The sequence below is a fragment of the Musa acuminata genome, chromosome BXJ2-2 (assembly GCF_036884655.1).
Source record: "Musa acuminata AAA Group cultivar baxijiao chromosome BXJ2-2, Cavendish_Baxijiao_AAA, whole genome shotgun sequence".
NCBI lineage: Eukaryota > Viridiplantae > Streptophyta > Magnoliopsida > Zingiberales > Musaceae > Musa > Musa acuminata.
In genome coordinates this window covers 12,553,223-12,573,093 of record NC_088339.1, presented here as the reverse complement: position 1 = coordinate 12,573,093, position 19,871 = coordinate 12,553,223, and the positions used below count along the sequence as shown (strand labels likewise).

At 52.4% G+C, this 19,871-nt stretch overlaps 3 protein-coding genes and 2 pseudogenes across 3 annotated transcripts; 2 read left to right on the top strand and 3 right to left on the bottom strand.

Annotated features, from left to right (window-relative positions):
- Window positions 1-316: 316 nt before the first annotated feature.
- On the bottom strand, window positions 317-408 carry LOC135606339 (small nucleolar RNA Z103; annotated as a pseudogene).
- Window positions 409-476: 68 nt separating this feature from the next.
- On the bottom strand, window positions 477-594 carry LOC135606340 (small nucleolar RNA Z103; annotated as a pseudogene).
- A 539-nt stretch (window positions 595-1,133) lies between these two features.
- Window positions 1,134-2,102, bottom strand: LOC103974623 (transcription factor bHLH52-like). The gene has a single exon (XM_009389489.2). The coding sequence runs from the start codon at window positions 2,100-2,102 to the stop codon at window positions 1,134-1,136; it is 969 nt and encodes a 322-aa protein (XP_009387764.2).
- A 1,667-nt stretch (window positions 2,103-3,769) lies between these two features.
- LOC135604764 (uncharacterized) lies at window positions 3,770-5,734 on the top strand. Its single transcript, XM_065094416.1, has one exon. It carries the CDS (start codon window positions 3,770-3,772, stop codon window positions 5,732-5,734), a length of 1,965 nt encoding a protein of 654 aa, XP_064950488.1.
- A 618-nt stretch (window positions 5,735-6,352) lies between these two features.
- Window positions 6,353-7,954, top strand: LOC135604763 (uncharacterized). Its single transcript, XM_065094415.1, has one exon. The coding sequence runs from the start codon at window positions 6,353-6,355 to the stop codon at window positions 7,952-7,954; it is 1,602 nt and encodes a 533-aa protein (XP_064950487.1).
- Window positions 7,955-19,871: the final 11,917 nt, after the last annotated feature.

Genomic DNA, 19,871 nt, shown 5'->3' with positions numbered 1-19,871 from the left:
TAAACCAATAAGTCAGGTTTAAGATGAGATTAGATGAAATTTCTCGGCCTACTTTCTTTATCATGATAAAGATTATATGATTCTGAAAATTTCATATTAATTTCGGATTGGAACAACGAAGTTAACCAGTAAATCTGTAATCCTTGGAAGAACGACAACAATTTTCCCGCGCTCTCGCTCACCAACTAGTCCTTTGTACAGATATTTGCGAGAGTTGTTCTGATTCGAGAGCAACCATGCTCTGGGCAAATCAGCTAAATCCGTGGTTGTTCGACGTAGCTAATGTACTGATGCTTTGGAATTGCGTCGAGGTGATGGAGATCAGAGTCCTGGCTTATCTCCTCCTTCGAGGAAAGAATGGCGCACAGTAAGTTCATATTCAATCATCCGGAGGAAAGACCCATCACCGCATCATTACTGTCCACACAATCCACGCAATATACAGAACAAAAGAAGATGAAAATGATGGAGGAATCGGGGATCAGAACTGCTGGCTTGAATTCTTAGCTCTCCACGAATTAGGGGAGAACAAGAAGAAAGGAGACGCGGTGAATTCATCGTCAATCATGTGGGGAAAAGGATCATCACGTCCCCACAAACACCTCCGCCAATCTTCTTCAAATTGAGAACGAGAAAGAGAGATAAAGAACTAGTCAACAAAGAGAAACCAGATAGAAAACCCGGCATCTGCGATCCGACCGAAATCAAGGCCAACTCGCGAAAGCGGAGCAGATGGCGGAAAGGTTGCCTGCATGTGGCGTCGACTCGTACACGGCGGTCATCGCAGAGAACCGCCGGTAATCATTTTTCCGACGCACAGAGAAACGGAAACCCCAAGTAAAAGCTTCGACGAGGGCAGGAGCCGGCAAAGGGGGAGCTATTTATATAGAGGGACGACATGGATGAACCCTAATATCCATCAGGAAGTTAATCGACGATTGAGCTGTTGCCACGTCACGGGATTTATAAAAGCCCAACCAAAGGTAAATAGCCATCAGAATACGTTTGTTGGGCCGCCATGAGAGTGAAGAAATCTTTCAATCCATTTCTTCATACACGACAAGTGCAAGTTAAAGGTTACAAGTTGGGTAAGATGAGAGAAACAAGACGTCACCACTGTCAGTTGTGGAGAACTAATTGGATCGTCCCACCGATTCGATGAAGCGATCGAGATCCTTGGATATGAGCATGTCGGATTCGATGTCCCGGCCCGTGGACATGGATTCGATCGCCTGCTCCGGGACGAGGCATCGCCCTTCGCCTGACAGCTTCTCTTGGACAACGGTAGATGCAAGAAGAAGTCGAAGCTTTTGCTCCACCTGCTGTGGCGCATTCCAGCCCTGCATATGAAGGCCAATGAATCCATCGCTGGCAAAGCTTTGAGATTGGATGTACTGAAGACGAGTCTTTTGTACCTTAATTGAGGCCATGAGCTCGAGAATCCCAACCTGTGCCTGCAAGAACTTGACATACTTGTAGGCAGCCTGAAACATTTCAGCTGTGTTCATCTTGTTGCCGCCAGGGATCAACCTTCCGAGCTCCTGAGTCTTCTCACTGATCCTCTTCCTCCGCGCCCTCGCTGCCACGCTCTGCGCAGACAAGCACCCGCCACCCGCCTTCCTCTCTCCGTCGCATGCCGGTGTCACGACTGCTGGTAGAGGAGGGGCCATGAACTCCGTCGAGAGCTCAGGTACCTGGCAGCCAGTCACGGCTGGTGCAGGCATGGCCACATTGCAGGAGTTGGCCTCGGGCATGAGTTCCCACGGGCGACACAGATCGTTGCAGCTCCTGGGCCGCTTCGGACGGTGGTAGAGATCGAATTCGTCGCTTGGTGCGTAAAGGTCGGGAGGGAGGGACACCACGGAGGGTGCAGAGAAACAGGGGTGTGGAACGAGTGAGGGGAGCAGGGTGGGGCCTGTGTCGTCGTAGGCATCGCCCGGTCGATCGAAGAGGGAGTCGATGGGGAGGCGACAAGCCTCGACAGGGTCGGAGAAGAAACCGAGGAGCGCATCGGCTACTTCGGATTGGCTTTCATGGAAGAGGCCTACGTCGGGGATCAGATGTTCTGCTGCTTCCCAGCTGCCGTCCAAGCTCAGCGCCATGGCCTAGCAGATCGTTGTCTGCAGTGCAACACTGTTGTCAGACCTCCTACTAAGCTAACAACGAAAAATAGGTGTGTGAGATGTAAGAAGATTGCTGCTGACATGCTCTAAAGATTATAAAGCAACAAAAAAGATCTTCAAATATCGAGATATATAAGAGAACCACTGCATGGCAAGTGCATGCATGATTAGAACGGTGGCCATGGGAATTCTATTGATTGTCTTCAACTACTAATAAACTTATGATGTATCCGAAAACTAGAGAGTAGGAGCATTTAATGTAAAGTTCAGTGAAACACTAAGAGTTGAAAAGACAGGAAGACGAGAAGACAAAAGACACAGAAAGATTAAGGATTTACTTGTGGGTTGGATACTGCGTCGTCAAAGGCGACTCGACAGAAGAGAGATCTTAGAGACGATCTACTACCAACTATTAAGCAGAGAGGGGGAGACTTCGTTCGATGTTGGCGGTTTATCCCCTTACTGTCACGTTACTATAACTGATCCCTCCATTCTCGGCATCTCGCTCGCCCAGTTCTCTCGCTTATCTCAGTATCTGACGCAGTCATCTAATTCTCTTCTTACCTTCCAACGGTGGATTCTCACGGTAACTCCCGAATTGCACGCTTTTGTGATTCCCATCGTCGCAAACTGAGAAGCTCACAAGATAAATGAGGCAAAATTGTGCGACACCTTTTTGTATTAATAATGCGAATAATGAAAATAGATCAGCTTTATTCAATTTTAAATCTTTTTTTTTTTACAACCTAGCGAACTATATGCGGTAACATCATACCATTTGATAGGGGTAAAAACAGATTTGACGTAACACACCAGATTTGACGTAATACACCCCCACGTCAGACACCCCTGGACGGCACACTGCCCTAGGGAGCGAGCATTAACACCAACATAGTATGCACCCACACCCACCGTACCCGGACGACCTCATCGTCTGATCCCTCATGACCGGCCGAGGCAGGAGAAGGCGTCGACTGACGCTCCCCATACCCCGCAGCAGCTCGACCTTCCACGCAACGCCCACGACGACGACAGACGCCATCAGAGGTACGGCCCTGCTCCGACAGGATGGCACATCAGGTAACATCAAATTCACTTATAAATACCCCCGGGCTCCCAACGGGCAGGGGGACACAATCTCACCCAAACTCCACTCCGAATCACTGACTTGATCGTCGGAGGGGTCGGGCCGAGCCACCGACCCGACCTGTGCACAAGTACTCGACCAAAGCTGACCCTACTCGGCGTCGCGGAACTTTCCAGCCAGACCCCCTGCAGCGGCCGCCACGAGATTCCAAGGGGAGCCACGTCTGATCCCAGCCATTCGGAGCCCTGAACCAGCCGCATCGACCCCGAGGTCACGGCTAAAAAGTTACTTACCGTAACAGATTGGCGCTAAAAGGAGGGCCCGATCCGAATATCAAGCGATCAGCGAACCCACATTGGCGGGCCCACAACCGCTGGGCTCCCCACCCCGGGGGCATGATGAATTCCGCGACGAACGCCCCGCAGCGGCGTCAGAACGCTACTGGCAATTGTTCAATGACCCAGGCTTGTCGCCTCCCGACGGCGCACCCGCCGGCCCGTCGCCAGTGTCACCCGAGGCCTTTCACGACCTCGCTCATCAGGTCCGAGCCCTGACAAGCATGGTGCAGACTATCATTCCGATCGTCTCCCAGCGGACCCCTCCTCATGCAACCCGGCCTTCGCAGCGACGGGAGACCCCCGTCCGGACTCACGTACCACTTCCCGAGCTTCCTAGCTCACCTCGAAACCCGATAACTCGGCCCGGGAGTCGGGAAGCAGAAGACACGGCGAGCCGCCCCGAGCCCGAGGCTCCGACCGCCGACTCAACAAATGCCCTACTAGCTCAGTTGCGCCTCGTCGGTCAAAGACTCGACGAAGTACAACAGGAAGTTCGTAAGTCAAGAGGAGAGCTCGGGGTGGACGGACAGCAAGGATCCCTGTTCACCCCCGAGATACAAGACCAGGCAATCCCCCCACACTTCCGCCTTCCCTCGCTGGATGCGTATGACGGCGCCGTTGACCCAGCAGACCACGTAGCCGCTTTTCGCGCCCAGATGGTGCTATACGGGACTTCTGACGCCTTAATGTGCAGGGCATTTCCAACAACTCTACGGGGGCCGGCCCGCGCGTGGTACAGCAGCCTGAAGGCCGGGACCGTCGCCTCCTTCGATCAACTCGCCAAGGATTTCGAGCTTAACTTCCTGGCTTATGCCCGACCAAAGTCGTCCGTGGCGTTGCTCCTAGGGCTCAACCAGAGGGAGGACGAGCCCCTCTCCCATTTTGTGAACCGCTTTATGACACAAATCCGCGGATTGTCGGATGCTCACCCCTCTCTCTTAATGCAGGCATTCATGACAGGCCTGCGGCCCTCCAGGTTCTTCTGGTCTCTCTTGGAGCGGCCCCCCGCAGCGGTCCCCGAGATGCTTCAGCGTGCTAGTCAGTTCATCGTTGCGGAGACTTGGATGGCTGGGAAGCGGGAGGAGCACAAAAATGTCAAGTCGGAGCCACCCCGACAGCAACAACCCGCCTCCTCCCGGCGAAAGTTGGACAGATCCGACCCAAGGCCTCCTCTCCCCGCCTTGAATTCGTCCCGAACCGAAATATTCCTTCACGAGAAGGGGAAGGGGCTACTCAAGGACCCTCACCCGATGAGGAACCCGCGGGAACTCGCAGACCGTTCAAAGTATTGCCGATTCCATCGGCAGCACGGGCACGACACTGAGCAGTGTCGCGAGTTGAAGAGGCAAATTGAGGAGCTCATCCTCAGAGGTCACCTCGGCCAATATCTCCGGCCGAACAAAGAGCTGTCACCTCGCCCGGAGGGCCCCATCGAGCGACACATCGATGTGATAGCCGGTGGCCCCGCATCAGGGGGAGGCTCCATGTCGGGTAGGAAGGCGTATGCCCGAGCCGCTCCAGATGAAGCCTCGGGACACGAGCCCGAGCCCGAGATAACCTTCCCGACCGGAGCGTCCGAGCGACCCGACCACGACGACACCCTTGTGATATCAGCCAGGGTAGCCAACGCGCAGGTGAGAAGGATCATGGTCGACACGGGGAGCTCGGTCGATATACTTTACATCGACGCCTTCCAGAAGCTTGGCTTGGCTAGGGAGAATCTGAGCCCAATGTGCTCGGTGCTCACCGGGTTCACAAGAGATTCGATATCGCCCCTGGGGGCTATTACTCTGCCCCTGACCCTAGGGGCCCCACCGAGGTCGAAGACGGTGATGACCACCTTCCTGGTGGTCGACCTTCCCACTGCTTACAACGCCATACTCGGTCGGCCGACCCTCAACAAGGTCAGAGTCGTCGTCTCAACCTACTACCAAACCATCAAGTTCCCGACTCACGCTGGAGTCGGTGAAGTTACGGGAAGCCCCCGAGAGTCGAAGCGGTGCTACCTGACCGCCGTTTCTTTACGCAAGAGGGCCAGGACCGAGCCACCACTAGAAGATCCGCGGGAAACAAAGAAACTGGCCCCTCATCCTGAGCCAAGGGGATCCACCATTGACATACCTCTGCGAGAGGCTCGGTCGGACCAGACGGTGAAGATCGGTTCAGAACTGCCCGAGCAAGAATGAGAGCAGCTCGTTGGACTCTTGCGGGAAAATGCCGACGTCTTCGCCTGGTCCCCATCGGACATGATGGGTGTCGACCCAGGGATCGCACAGCATCATCTCAACATCCCACCGGACGCTCGTCCGGTGAAGTAAAAACCCAGGCGGCAGGCCCCTGACCGACAACACGCTATACAAGAAGAGGTGGGCCGACTCTTAGCAGTAGGCTTCATAGAAGAAGCCAAATACCCACAATGGCTGTCCAATGTAGTCCTCGTGAAAAAACACAATGGAAGCTAGAGGATGTGCGTTGACTACACCAGTCTCAACAATGCATGCCCTAAAGACTGCTACCCCCTCCCGAAGATCGACCAGCTAGTCGACGCAACGGCCGGACACGCATGCCTCACTTTTATGGACGCCTATTCGGGGTACAACCAGATCAGGATGACGCCCGAAGACAGAGAGCATACGGCTTTCCTCACCGATCAAGGGGTATACTTCTATAAGGTTATGTCGTTCGGGCTAAAAAATGCTGGGGCCACATACCAGAGGACGGTGAACAAGATGTTCGCCCATCAGATCGGGAGGAACATGGAAGTTTAAGTGGACGATATGATCGTGAAAAGTCAAGAGGCCGGAATGCACCTTGCCGACCTGGCCGAGGCATTCGCCACACTGCGCAAGTTCGGCATGCGACTCAACCCCACAAAGTGCGCTTTCGGCGTCACCTCCGGGAAATTCCTTGGGTTCATCGTGCATGAAAGAGGAATTGACGCTAACCCGGAGAAGGTTCAGGCGATAATCAATATGCAGTCCCCCCGGACGATTAAAGACCTACAACAACTTAACGGAAGGCTTGTCGCCCTGTCTCGCTTCCTCGCCCGATCGGGCGATCGCTGCCTCCCATTCTTCAAGGCGCTCAAAAACCCGAAGAGCTTCCAGTGGACGTCGGAATCCGAGGAAGCTTTCAAACAAATGAAGCAGCACTTGGCTGGCCTCTCCCGACTCGCCTCTGTCTCTCCCGGGGAAAAGCTGAGCCTATATTTAGCGGCCTCCCCGCATGCAGTCAGTTCTGCCCTGACCAGGGAAAGCTCCGGCCAGCAATTCCCAATCTACTACGTCAGCCACATCCTGAGCGGACCCGAGGAGCATTACCCGCCGATAGAAAAACTCGCACTCGCCCTGGTGCTCTCAGCTCGGAAGTTGCGCCCCTACTTCCAGGCACACCCGGTGGAGGTCATCAACGACAACCTTTGGCAGGTCTTAACAAAATTTGATGTTGCAGGGCGGCTCCTCAAATGGGCAGTGGAGCTCGGCAAACATGATATAAGATACGTGCCCAGGACCGCCATCAAGGCCCAGGCAGTAGCCGACTTCATCGCAGAGTTAACTCAGATAGAGGAAAGGGATCTCGAGCAAACCCCCGAGGCTTGGACCCTATACGTGGACGGCTTGGCCAGCTCAAGGGGCGCCGGCGCGGGGTTGGTTCTTCTCGCCCCCGACGGGCGCTCGTTCGAGCGCTCCCTCCGTTTCAGGTTTAAGGCCACTAACAATGAAGCAGAGTACGAGGCGCTCCTAGCAGGACTAAGGCTGGCCCTCGAGACGCAGGTGGCCGCTATACACGTCCTCACCGACTCGCAGCTCGTGGTCGAGCAGCTCTGTGGGGGATACGAAGCTAGGGACCCAACCATGGCGAAATACCTGGCACGGGTAAAGGACCTAAGTACCAAGTTCCCTTATTTTACATTATCTAATGTTCCGAGGGAGGAAAATGAGCGAGCCGACGCGCTAGCTAAGCTGGCGTCGAGACCAACCCCCGAAGCATGGCCGGAGATCGAGGAGCTCCCCGCCCGCGCCGTCGAAGTAGCGACTACGGCCCCAGGCAGTGCGCCGATCACATGGGTACAAGAGCTGCTACGCTTCAAGCAAGATGGGACCCTTCCCCACGACGAAGTTGCGGCCCGGCGCCTACGTCGTACACACGCATGGTACACCGAGGTGAGTGGGCGGTTTTATAGGCGGTCCTTCACCTACCCCCTTCTACGATGCTTGGAGCCTGACGAAGCCCAGACGGTCTTGGCCGAGATCCACGAAGGAGTCTGCGGAGAACACATCGGCGGGCGAACCTTGGCACACAAAATACTCCGCCAAGGTTACTACTGGCCGACCATGTGCCGGGACGCGAAAGCTTACGTGCAGCGGTGCGGTTCGTGCCAGGAACACGCCCGCGTACCACGGTAGCCGGCGGTCCCGCTCAGCCCCATCGATTGCGCATGGCCGTTCGCGCAGTGGGGTTTGGACCTGCTTGGACCTTTCCCACCGGCTTCGGGGCAGCGGAGGTACATCATCGCAGGAGTGGACTATTTCACAAAGTGGGTCGAGGCCGAGCCGTTGGCAGCAATCTCGGAACAACAAATGGAGAAGTTCATGTGGAGAAACCTAGTAACTCGGTTCGGGTTGCCCAAAGCCATTCTCACGGATAACGGACCTCAGTTCGCCGGCAGAAGGTTCCGGGAGTTCTGTGCCGGTCATGGCATCCAGCTAAGGTTCAGCTCGGTGGCCCACCCTCAGACGAACGGGCTGGCGGAGGTAACCAATCGGTCCATCTTGGACGGACTCGAAAGGAGAGTGTTCGTGGCCCGATCGTCCTGGACGGATGAGCTCCCTAGCGTCCTATGGGCACTACGCACTACTCCCAAGACCGCGACTGGTGAGTCCCCGTACAGCCTGACGTTCGGAATTGAAGCTGTCCTGCCACCCGAGGTAGCCATCGCCACCCTTCGGACAGAAGGCTACGACGAGAGAGCCTCGGACGAGGGACTTCGAGCCAACCTCGACATGCTCGAAGAGCGACGCGCCAAGGCCCACTTGAAAGCCCTCTCTTACAAGAAGGCCGTCGCAAGGGTCTACAACAGGAAGATACGACCCCGACCGATAAGTTGAGCGACCTGGTCTTACGCAAGACCGAGGTGAGTGACCCGACCCAAGCGAAGGGAAAGTTGGCCCCCAAATGGGAAGGACCTTATCGGGTCGTCGAGGTAGTCCGACCGGGTACTTACAGGCTCGCGACAATGGACGGTTCCTCCTTGCCGAGAACATAGAACGTCCAGAACCTTAAAAGGTTTTTCGTCTAAAGAAGACTTTGCCTAAGGGGAATTGTTCGGCTAAAAAAGAGTCTCTTCTAAGTAGGGAGCTTTGCCCTTTTTGAAGCTGAACGACATACTAGAGAAAAAAGTCTTCTTTATTTCAGAAACATGGAATTACAAGACTCAGCTGCGACAGGACTCCAGGATTACAAAAGAGATTACAGGACTCAACCCAGCTCAGCCGAGCCGACCCCAAAACTCTATCCTAACCGTCGGAACCCCCGACGCTATCGTCGAAAGGAACTTCATCTGGCATATCTACATCTAAATCCTCGGGATGCGAGGCAAACGGATCCACCTCGACTTCCAACCCGGGATGGCGCGTTTGGAACTGGCCCAGGGCAATCCGTGCTAGTCATAGGTGCCCAACAAGCCAATCACGTGAGTGATGGCACGTATGACTTGATACAGAATCTTTTTGCTTATTATATTTTGGCGTATATCACTTTATAACTATTGCATAAATGCATACATATATTGTGATGTCCTTGGATTTGTGCAATGGGAATCGGATCGTGATGAGATCACGATAATGAGATCGATTCACCTTTAAACACATATCCTAAATGATCCCGGTCATAGGTTACTCGAGAGGGACATCGTGATAACCGGATAGACTGGTGTGCTATATACCCGTCCATATGATGGATGCAGCTGGTCTCATAGCTGCTCGTGTAGGGACACTAGGGATACAGTACAGGTGCTCATTGGAGAATGAGTTCACTGATTGATCCGCTTACGGAATGCTGGATGGTTGATGATGCCTTATTGTCAGACAGCAATTCCGTAGTCCTAGTGGTGTATCTGGTCCTTAGACTTGAGACACCAAGGATGTCCTGTATGAGTGCTCCACTCTTTGATACCAGACTTATAGGTTTGGCTGTCCCAGATCTAGTACAGCTGGTCATTGGGAGTGGTAGTCGACCTTACGAGGGCTATTGAGTGTCGATAGAGGATCATCCACTCTCGGCGTCATGAGAGGAATATCCCATGTGTTCTTGCTCAGACAAATCCCTGGCCAGGGTCATTCGGGTTGAGAGAGAAAGAGTTCTCCGGGAGAATCCGATTAGAGCGAGACTCGAGTAGAAACCGTATGAGTTTGACAACACTATGCTCGATATACGGTCTCTAGGATATTAGATGGATGAGGGACTATAGGTACATGGTAACTGAGGACAGACAGGTCCAATGGATTGGATTCCCCTGTATCATCTGGGGACTACGGCGTAGTGGCCTAGTACGTCCGTAGTCGATGAGTCGAGTGAATTATTACAGAGATAATAATTCACTGAGTTAGAAGGAGTTCTGACAGGTATGACTCACGACCAGCTCGATATTGGGCCTAGAGGGTCACATACATATGGTAGGCATTGCGATGAGTAGAGGTTCGGATATGAGATATCCGACGGAGCCCTTGTCTTATTGGATGCAGATCCAATACCCACTAGGGAAGGACCCATTAGGGTTTGACACGGGATCTCTATAAATAGGAGGGATTCACAGCCGCATAGGCTAGAGCCTTTGCTTGCCTTTCCTATTCTCCTCTTCCTCTCCACCTCGGATCAGGCCTAGAGTTGAAGAGCGTCATCGCAACCCTGCTGTGTGGATCACCGTTAGAGAGGAGGATGCTTGACCTCCTTTACCCTCTCCTAAGGATCTGCAAGGAAACAGGGATATACGATCTCCCTAGGTAACACAATCTACTCTATACGCAGTTTCATGTTTCGCGGATTTTTGCGCACCAATCTTCGCACGACGACGAACATCTTTTTGGGAATCGGGGATTTTATTTTCTTGTTCTTCCGCTGCGCATGTGATGTCGCCCCCATGATTTCCCAACAATCCGGTACCCGTACTCGTAGGTGACCTGCCCTGACCGAACCAGCCTGAGTTGGAAGCCTGAGGATTGCTTATAGGCTTCAATTATTTCTTTGTCTTTCTCTGGCCGCCGCTCTCGCTCGGCCACCAGAGCTTCCGAGGCCCCCTTCGCCTCAGCCAGGGCCCCCTCCAATCTCTGGGTCAGGGTGGCCACCTCGCCTCGGACCAGGCGAGCCTCGGTCTGCGCCCCCCTCAGGAGCCCTTGGAGACCGTCTTTCTCCTCCTCAGCCGCCTTCGCCTCGGACTTCAAGCAAAGGACCTCAACCTCCAGCGCCGACATGCGTTGGTCGGTCGCCCCTGCCTCAGTCCGGAGGCGCATCACCTCTGCCTTCAGCTCCGAAGAGCGCTGCTCAGCCGTCGCAACCGCCTCCGGAGCCGCCCCCGCATGAACCTCCTCGAGCTGCCTACGCAGCTTGGCATTTCGGTCGCACAAGATGCCCAGGGCCCGACCCGCGTCACGTACGCGATCCGCTAATGCCATCGCGTAGTGCTGGCCCTGCAGAAGGAAGGTCAAGACCACCCTCGGACAAACCGTAGGTCGGGAACCAACAGCGAGACGCTTACCCACAGCAATGACTTCATGGATTTACCCAGCAGGACATCCGAGGGCATGGTGTAAAGCTCGCGAGCCATATCTGGATGAAGCCCTCCTCGGATGAACGCGGCTGCAGTCTCCCCATCAGCCCACACCCGAGTCCCACGGGTCAGCCCCCCCCAGCGGGCTACCAACCGATCGGAGGGTTGGCCCTCCGAAAGCTCGCCCATCAGGCGCGCCTGGTAGGAGTCTTTCGGCGGCCCCGCGGGCAGACGACACAAATCCCGGATCGAGGGCTCCCTGGGCGCCTTCCCCACCCTCTCATTGCTCGGGTCGGCCTCGTCCCGACCTCACCCTCCTCGCCGATCACGCGAGCCCGACTCCGCCGCCCCTTCGCATTCCTGAGCCTTCGGAGGAGTCGGTTTCTTCGGAGCAGCAGCCTTAGCCTTCTTTCGAGGACGGCCGCCCTCGATCAGCACTGGCACCTCCCTTGTGCCAACGCCCTGGCCGATTGGGCGCCGCGGAGATGCAGCCGATGGAGCACGTCCTCCCCGCACCGCGGTAAGGTTCACCATTTCTGCATGAACATATCGAGCTTGGTTAGTATTCCAAACGAGAAAAATAAGATAGGAAGGCATGCCGCCACCTCCTTTTAAGGCATACCTCGAGGTACCAGGCTCAAACCCGCCTCGACCAACCACGCCTCGGTCATCTTCCGGATGACTCTGGAGGACGGGAGGATCTCCTTCAATCTTTGAAGGGCCTGGAGCTCCCCTTCATCCAAGACCGGGGCGGTATTATCGACGGCGCGCGCCGCCCACCGGAGCCCAAAATCCCAACTCTCCGGATGGCATACGTAGAAGAAACGCTCCTTCCACCCCTTGTTGCTGGAAGGAGCCCCGCTGACCGGGAAACCCAGTCGGGCGGACAAGTAATAACCCCCCGACCCCCTGGATAGGCGAAAGCAAGAAAGGAAAAGAGACCGGCTCGGGGGAATTTCGTCATAGTAGCATTCCCCTAGGAATGCCACCAGATAGCGCCAGGAATTTGGCGCCATCTGAGAAGGAGAGATGCGCCACCATGAGACGTAGGAGGTTATGACTGGATGGAACGGGAGGCGCAGCCCGGCCTCGAAGGCATCCACGGTTAGGGCGAAGCCCCTGGGTATAGGATCATACGCCCGCTGCCCCGGCTCGAGGGCAATAAGCGTGAATTCCGCCAGGATACCGTAACGATCCCGAAGGGAGCCGAGCGACGACTCGCTCACGGTGGAGTCGAGGTCGTGCGGCCACATCAGCGATTCAAGGGCTTTGGTGGCCCTTTCCTCGGACGACGAGCGGGAGCTCGCCAACACTGCCCCCTCGCCGACGTCACCAGAAACAGGAGGCGAAGAAGGAGAGGACAGAGAAGGAGAAGCCATCCTGACCGAGCTTTGGAAAAGAAGGTGGGGCGGCTGATGGGTGCGAGGTTAGGTTGCCCAAAGAAGGGGTCGAGAGAATGCAGGTACCAAAGCATGAGGGAAGCCAACGGTGTGCTATTTATAGCCTACTGCCCGCCAAAACAGCGACCTTTCCTCTCCTGAGGTGCGCTGCGAAGACGCAAATGTCACACCGCCATAACTATGGCCTGATGCGGCATTTAATCGCAGCGCGGTGCAAAGTACGGAGTCGCTAATCATGTCAGCCTCGAAAACCGGCGACTCCCAAAAGGGGCGGCCCTTTGATCTTCCCCAGGAAAAAAGCAACCTGGCCGCCCGCGCCCACGCACGGTCGAACGACCAATCGCTGGCCGAGAACCAAGTATCTCCTCGGTCGCGCAACGCCCGAGGCCACCACCTCGGTCGCATAACGCCCGAGGCCATCACCTCGGTCGCATGGCGCCCGAGGCCGCCACCTCGGTCACGCGACACCCGAGACCACGCCTGCGTGGCCAACCCGCCTGCGTCGTACTCCTCGGCTCTTCGGCTTTACGCCACCCAGGACACGCCTGCGCGGCCAGCCCGCCTGCGTCGTGCTCCTCGACTCTTCGGCTTTACGCCACCCAGGACACGCCTGCGCGGCTAGCCCGCCTGCGTCGTGCTCCTCGGCTCTTCGGCTTTACGCCACCCAGGACACGCCTGCGCGGCCAGCCCGCCTGCGTCGTGCTCCTCGGCTCTTCGGCTTTACGCCACCTAGGACACGCCTGCGCGGCCAGCCCGCCTGCGTCGTGCTCCTTGGCTCTTCGGCTTTACGCCACCCAGGACACGCCTGCGTGACCAGCCCGCCTGCGTCGTGCTCCTCGGCTCTTCAGCTTTACGCCACCCAGGTCACGCCTGCGCGGCCAGCCCGCCTGCGTCGTGTTCCTCGGCTCTTCGGCTTTACGCCACCCAGGACACGCCTGCGCGGCCAGCCCGCCTGCGTCGTGCTCCTTGGCTCTTCGGCTTTACGCCACCCAGGACACGCCTGCGTGACCAGCCCGCCTGCGTCGTGCTCCTCGGCTCTTCGGCTTTACGCCACCCAGGTCACGCCTGCGCGGCCAGCCCGCCTACATCGTGCTCCTCGGCTCTTCGGCTTTACGCCATCCAGGACACGCCTGCGCGGCCAGCCCGCCTGCGTCGTGCTCCTCGGTCCTTCGGCTTTACGCGGTGCCCGAGACCACACCTGCGCGGCCTGCCCGCCTGCGCCGTGCTCCTCGGTCGCACGCTATCCGAGACCCCGATCCCTGCTCGGTTTCCTGACTGAGTGGCGCACCCCGGCCCCATGCTGCACGAGACGCGTCCGCGCGGCTATCTCGCCTGTGTCGTATGCCTCGATCCGCGTGACCAGCCCACCAGAAGTAAGAGGCCATGCGTCGGACCCCCTGCATGCAAGAACCGACGCATAGCTCCTTTCGGGGGGGGGAATATGATAGGGGTAAAAACAGATTTGACGTAACACACCAGATTTGACGTAATACACCCCCACGTCAGACACCCCTGGGCGGCACACTACCCCAGGGAGCGAGCATTAACACCAACATAGTGTGCACCCACACCCACCATACCCGGACGACCTCATCGTCTGATCCCTCATGACCGGCCGAGGCAGGGGAAGGCGTCGACTAACGCTCCCCATACCCCGCAGCAACTCGGCCTTCCACACAACGCCCACGACGACAACAGACGCCATCAGAGGTACGGCCCTGCTCCGGCAGGATGGCACATCATGTAACATCAAATTCACTTATAAATACCCCCGGGCTCCCAACGGGCAGGGGGACACAATCTCACCCAAAACTCCACTCCGAATCACTGACTTGATCGTCGGAGGGGTCGGGCCAAGCCACCGACCCGACCTGTGCGCAGGTACTCGACCAAAGCTGACCCTACTCGGCGTCGCGGAACTTTCCAGCCAGACCCCCTTGCAGCGGCCGCCACGGGATCCCAAGGGGAGCCACGTCTGATCCCAACCATTCGGAGCCCTGAACCAGCCGCATCGACCCCGAGGTCACGGCTAAAAAGTTACTTACCGTAATACCAATCATTGGGTGTGCAATTAACTTCTTTTAATATGCTACCATACGAGAAGTTTAGGACAGTTCCAAGATTATATTCATGTTCGGTGCACATGTTCCTGATGATCCTGAAACTTCAACTTCAATAATAACTTCACTCTACTTGAAGAATCATACTCAATCAACGGTTCCATGACATTCTAAACTTCAAGGAGAGGTTGGGTCTGCAAGTGAGGTTGAGTTTGTAATCGAGTCCAATATTATAAGAAAAAAATATATTATAAATTTGATATCTAAAGATGAATAGGTTCGACAATAAATCCAACAAAGACTATATGTAGGGTTATATCAAACAAAAGACTTTCCAATATTTAAGTTGGTAGGGGGATTTTGAGAGGAGCACATATGAGGCTTTGCTTTTTTTATAGGAAGCTCAATACAACTAAAGTTAAAATGGAAATTAATCTAGGGATAATTATGCAGAATTACCAATAGACATTATTAAAGGCATTTGCTGAACGGTTGAGTGTTAATGTTACCATACATAGGCTCACATTTAATAAGATGAGAGGGTACATACGCTCACGTTAATGAGGTGAGAGGGTCTCAACTGATATGAAAGAATGATCGGGTATACAAGGTAATATCGGGTACGCATTGATATGTGTATAACGTTTGGTTGTTTTCGTTCAACTGATGTGGTGATTGATTGGATATGATGTAGCATAGGATATGTATAGCTAGTTCATAATTATAAATCAAAAGATTAATTTTAAATTTTTTTATTTTATTTATACTTTGTGAATGACTTTAATTATGTACCATATATTATGCAGTAGCACAAAATAAATTATTTATAGATTTAATATTTTTTTAAAAAATTATTTCATTCATCTATCGGTTTAAAAGACTTTTATGAAAATCAACCTCGATAATATTCCATAATTCAAAATATATAGAAAGTAAAAAAAATTCATTCTAGTTTTCTATCCCATTAAACATAGGAGGACAAATGAAGAAGTAATTATCTTTATTGTCTAAAAATGCTATTAGATCTTTCTTGGATATTAATCCAACTTAGAAAATCTTACTTTAAGACTAATTGTTAAGATCTTAATTGTTAGTTACAAGTGTCCTATGAGTCAATCAGGTGAGTGATGACACGTGAGAGACACTGCATAGTCTTTTTGGTTATTATAATTATTATGATATTTTCTCATTTTATATTGTCTGATTAATATATTATGATTATTCAATCCCGAATTTTGATGATGAAATCAATTGATGAGTTTATGATATAATCAGTGTTTGAGAAAAGTGATGAAGGACAAACTTCGATCATGGAAAGAGAAATCGATTGAAATAGGAGAATCAAACGTTAGGTCGGAGTGAATTATGTCAAAGATTGAGTATTAGACTGGAAGAATCAGATATTGCATCAAAGATCAGATGTTGCGAGAGGTCAACATATCATTGGATCAGGCAATATGTTGTAGAAAAGCATGATATGCTAGACAACATAAGATTCGTATTTATAATCGTTTGTGTCTTGATCATCATAGTTTAGGTTTTAATTGAGTTGGTTTTGGGTATAACTATACCAACTTGATTAAGGGCTCATTGAGCTTGAATCACAGTTGAATTGAGCCTATTAGAAGGCTCATTCAGTGACCTACAGTTGGGTCAGGTGATGACATCGCTAAACCAGGCCGTGGAACCGCCTATAAGCTAGAAAATACGAAGTGTATGTTTTCAGAAGATCCGACGGTGGCACCGCTAGAGTTAGGCAGTCGTGCCACCTAGATTAGTGATGGTACCACCTAAACTAATGGTAGTACTACCAGTACATAGTCTTCTAGGCTATCAAGCAGTAGTATAGCCCAAACTAGTGGTGTTACTGCTATTGCTCAGTGTTGCAAGCGATAGTACCACCCAACACTGATGATAGTACCGCTCGTACCCCAAAAACCTAAGGATAAGACTTTTTTGCTTTATTTTTTAAGCTATATGGGGCTTATAAATATCCCACTCATTCTTGCTTGAGATAGCAGAAAAGAATATGAAAAACTTATGATTCTAAGTGTGCAAACACTATTGAAAGTCTTTGAGTTCTTTTTTCCTCAATCTTCTAAGTCATTCTAAAGGAGTTGTAAGGATTATTTGTAAAAAAGAGTTATAAAGGTTCTCTCTTAAACCTATGAAAATGAGAAAAGAGTTGAAGAGTTATAACAAGGTTGGTTGATCTTCACCTATTGAAAAAAGATCGTTAGTAAGAGTCAGTAGCCTCGACAAAGGAGGAATCAAGAGTAGATATAGGCCGCAACAACCGAACCATTATAAATCCAATGTGAATTTTTTTTGTGCTTTTCATTCTTATTGCTTATTGATTTAGTTACTCACTACTTTTACTCACATTCTAAGTTAAACGTATTTCTGATACGGGTTCGATCGAATGAATTTTAGAATTATTTCATCTTTTCAAAAGTACTAATTCATGTTAGGATGGGGGGAATAATGTAAGTTCAAAAAACCTTCGTTTTGATAAAAATCAATATTATAAATACTTAACTTTAAAAATATTCATAAGAGTGTGCAACAAAGTGCTAGTCATAGGTGCCCAACAAGCCAATCACGTGAGTGATGGCACGTGTGACTTGATATAGAATCTTTTTGCTTATTATATTTTGGCGTATATCACTTTATAACTATTGCATAAATGCATACATATATTATGATGTCCTTGGATTTGTGCAATGGGAATCGGATCATGATGAGATCACGATAATGAGATCGATTCACCTTTAAACACATATCCTAAATAATCCCGGTCATAGGTTACTCGAGAGGGACATCGTGATAACCGGATAGACTGGTGTGCTGTATACCCGTCCATATGATGGATGCAGCTGGTCTTATAGTTGCTCGTGTAGGGACACTAGGGATACAGTACAGGTGCTCATTGGAGAATGAGTTCACTGATTGATCCGCTTACGGAATGCTGTATGGTTGATGATGCCTTATTGTCAGACAACGATTCCGTAGTCCTAGTGGTGTATCTGGTCCTTAGACTTGAGACACCAAGGATGTCCTGTATGAGTGCTCCACTCTTTGATACCAGACTTATAGGTTTGGCTGTCCCAGATCTAGTACAGTTGGTCATTAGGAGTGGTAGTCGACCTTACGAGGGCTATTGAGTGTCGATAGAGGATCATCCACTCTCGACGTCATGAGAGGAATATCCCATGTGTTCTTGCTCAGACAAATCCCTGGCCAGGGTCATTCGGGTTGAGAGAGAAAGAGTTCTCCGGGAGAATCCGATTAGAGCGAGACTCGAGTAGAAACCGTATGGGTCTGACAGCACCATGCTCGATATACGGTCTCTGGGATATTAGATGGATGAGGGATTATAGGTACACGGTAACTGAGGACAGACAGGTCCAATGGATTGGATTCCCCTGTATCGTCTGGGGACTATGGCGTAGTGGCCTAGTACTTCCGTAGTCAATGAGTCAAGTGAATTATTACAGAGATAATAATTCACTGAGTTAGAAGGAGTTCTGACAGGTATGACTCACGGTCAGCTCGATATTGGGCCTAGAGGGTCACACACATATGGTAGGCATTGCGATGAGTAGAGGTTCGGATATGAGATATCCGACGGAGCCAGCCTTTGCTTGCCTTTCCTATTCTCCTCTTCCTCTCCACCTCAGATCAGGCCTGGAGTTTTGAGGAGCGTCGTCGCAACCCTGCTGTGTGGATCACCGCTAGAGAGGAGGACGTTTTACCTCTTTTACCCTCTCCTAAGGATCTGCAAGGAAACAGGGATATACGATCTCCCTAGGTAACACAATCTACTCTATAGGCAGTTTCATGTTTCGCGGATTTTTGCGCACCAATCATCGCACGACGACGAACATCTTTTTGGGAATCGGGGATTTTATTATCTTGTTCTTCCGCTGCGCATGTGATGTCGCCCCCATGATTTCCCAACAGTGGTATCAGAGCCAGGTTGTTCGTGCGAATGATTGGTTTTGAACTGCGTGCGTTGTGTTTAGGAAGAATTTTGACGTCAAAATCGTTGACGCAAAAACAAGGAAGGGCAGCAACAGTTGCTGCCCTCGATCTGCGTTCGTGCAGCGCAACCGAAGGCGGGCAGCACAGGGGCTGCGTCTGCAGCAGCCGGTCGGCGGCCTGCTTGCAGCAGGCTTGCTGCCGGCGGGGCTGGCAGCCCACGGGCAGAGGCGCCGCAGGGCAGCGGCGCGAGCCACCGCAAGGAAGCAGCGCCTGCCGCCGCAGGGCAGCGACGCCTGCCGCCGTTGCTCCCGCGGGCGAAACCCCCCCACAGGGGCGGCCGCCCGGCGGGACAGCACCCCCTGCGGAGGCAGCGGCGCCCGAAGGGGGCGCCCACCCGCAGCGGTAGCGCCGCCAGCGGGCGTGCCGCCTGCAGGCGAGGGCAGTGCCCTCATTCGCCGCACAGGCCGCCGCCGACTGGGGTGGCGGCGGCGGCACCAACGAAGGGGGGAAATGGCATTAGGGTTTTCTGGGCAAAAGACAGTTTTGCCCCTCGGAATTTGAGAAATTCCAGTTTCTGTCTTTTGCCCAAATTACGAAAATACCCCTATATATTCAGAAATTCCCTACATGTCCCTGATTTCAAAAAATATTAATTAATTAAAAGGTTTAGTTGATTATTATTTTTATTATTATCTAGTAGTCCTACATGATGATGATTATTTATACATATGATGTATGATGTGTGGACGGATGATCATGGACTGTGTGATGTGTGTACTTGTGATTATTATTATTGAGGTCTGCGAGCCTCCATTATATTTCTCGTTTATTGTCGGGCCTGCGTACCTATGATTAAGTTGTAATCACATGAGGAGGCGCAGCGGGAGCGTGGATGCAATAGCGGGACCCACGAGACAGACGATCGCGATGCATGAAGATGCATCAAGATGTCGACGGAACCGACGAGGACGAGATAGACGATCATAGGGCATGGAGATGCACCGTTGCACACATAGATCTTGATGCGAGTGATTAGGCCTACTGGCTCGGGTCTAATCACATTAGGTTGTGGTCCATGATCATCTGGTGTGATTGCTTATACACATACTAGATA

What these genes read in the sequence shown, in the direction of transcription:
- LOC103974623 (XM_009389489.2), bottom strand. Translation starts at nt 2,102, where the DNA reads ATGGCGCTGAGCTTGGACGGCAGCTGGGAAGCAGCAGAACATCTGATC.
- LOC135604764 (XM_065094416.1), top strand. Translation starts at nt 3,770, where the DNA reads ATGGTGCAGACTATCATTCCGATCGTCTCCCAGCGGACCCCTCCTCAT.
- LOC135604763 (XM_065094415.1), top strand. Translation starts at nt 6,353, where the DNA reads ATGCACCTTGCCGACCTGGCCGAGGCATTCGCCACACTGCGCAAGTTC.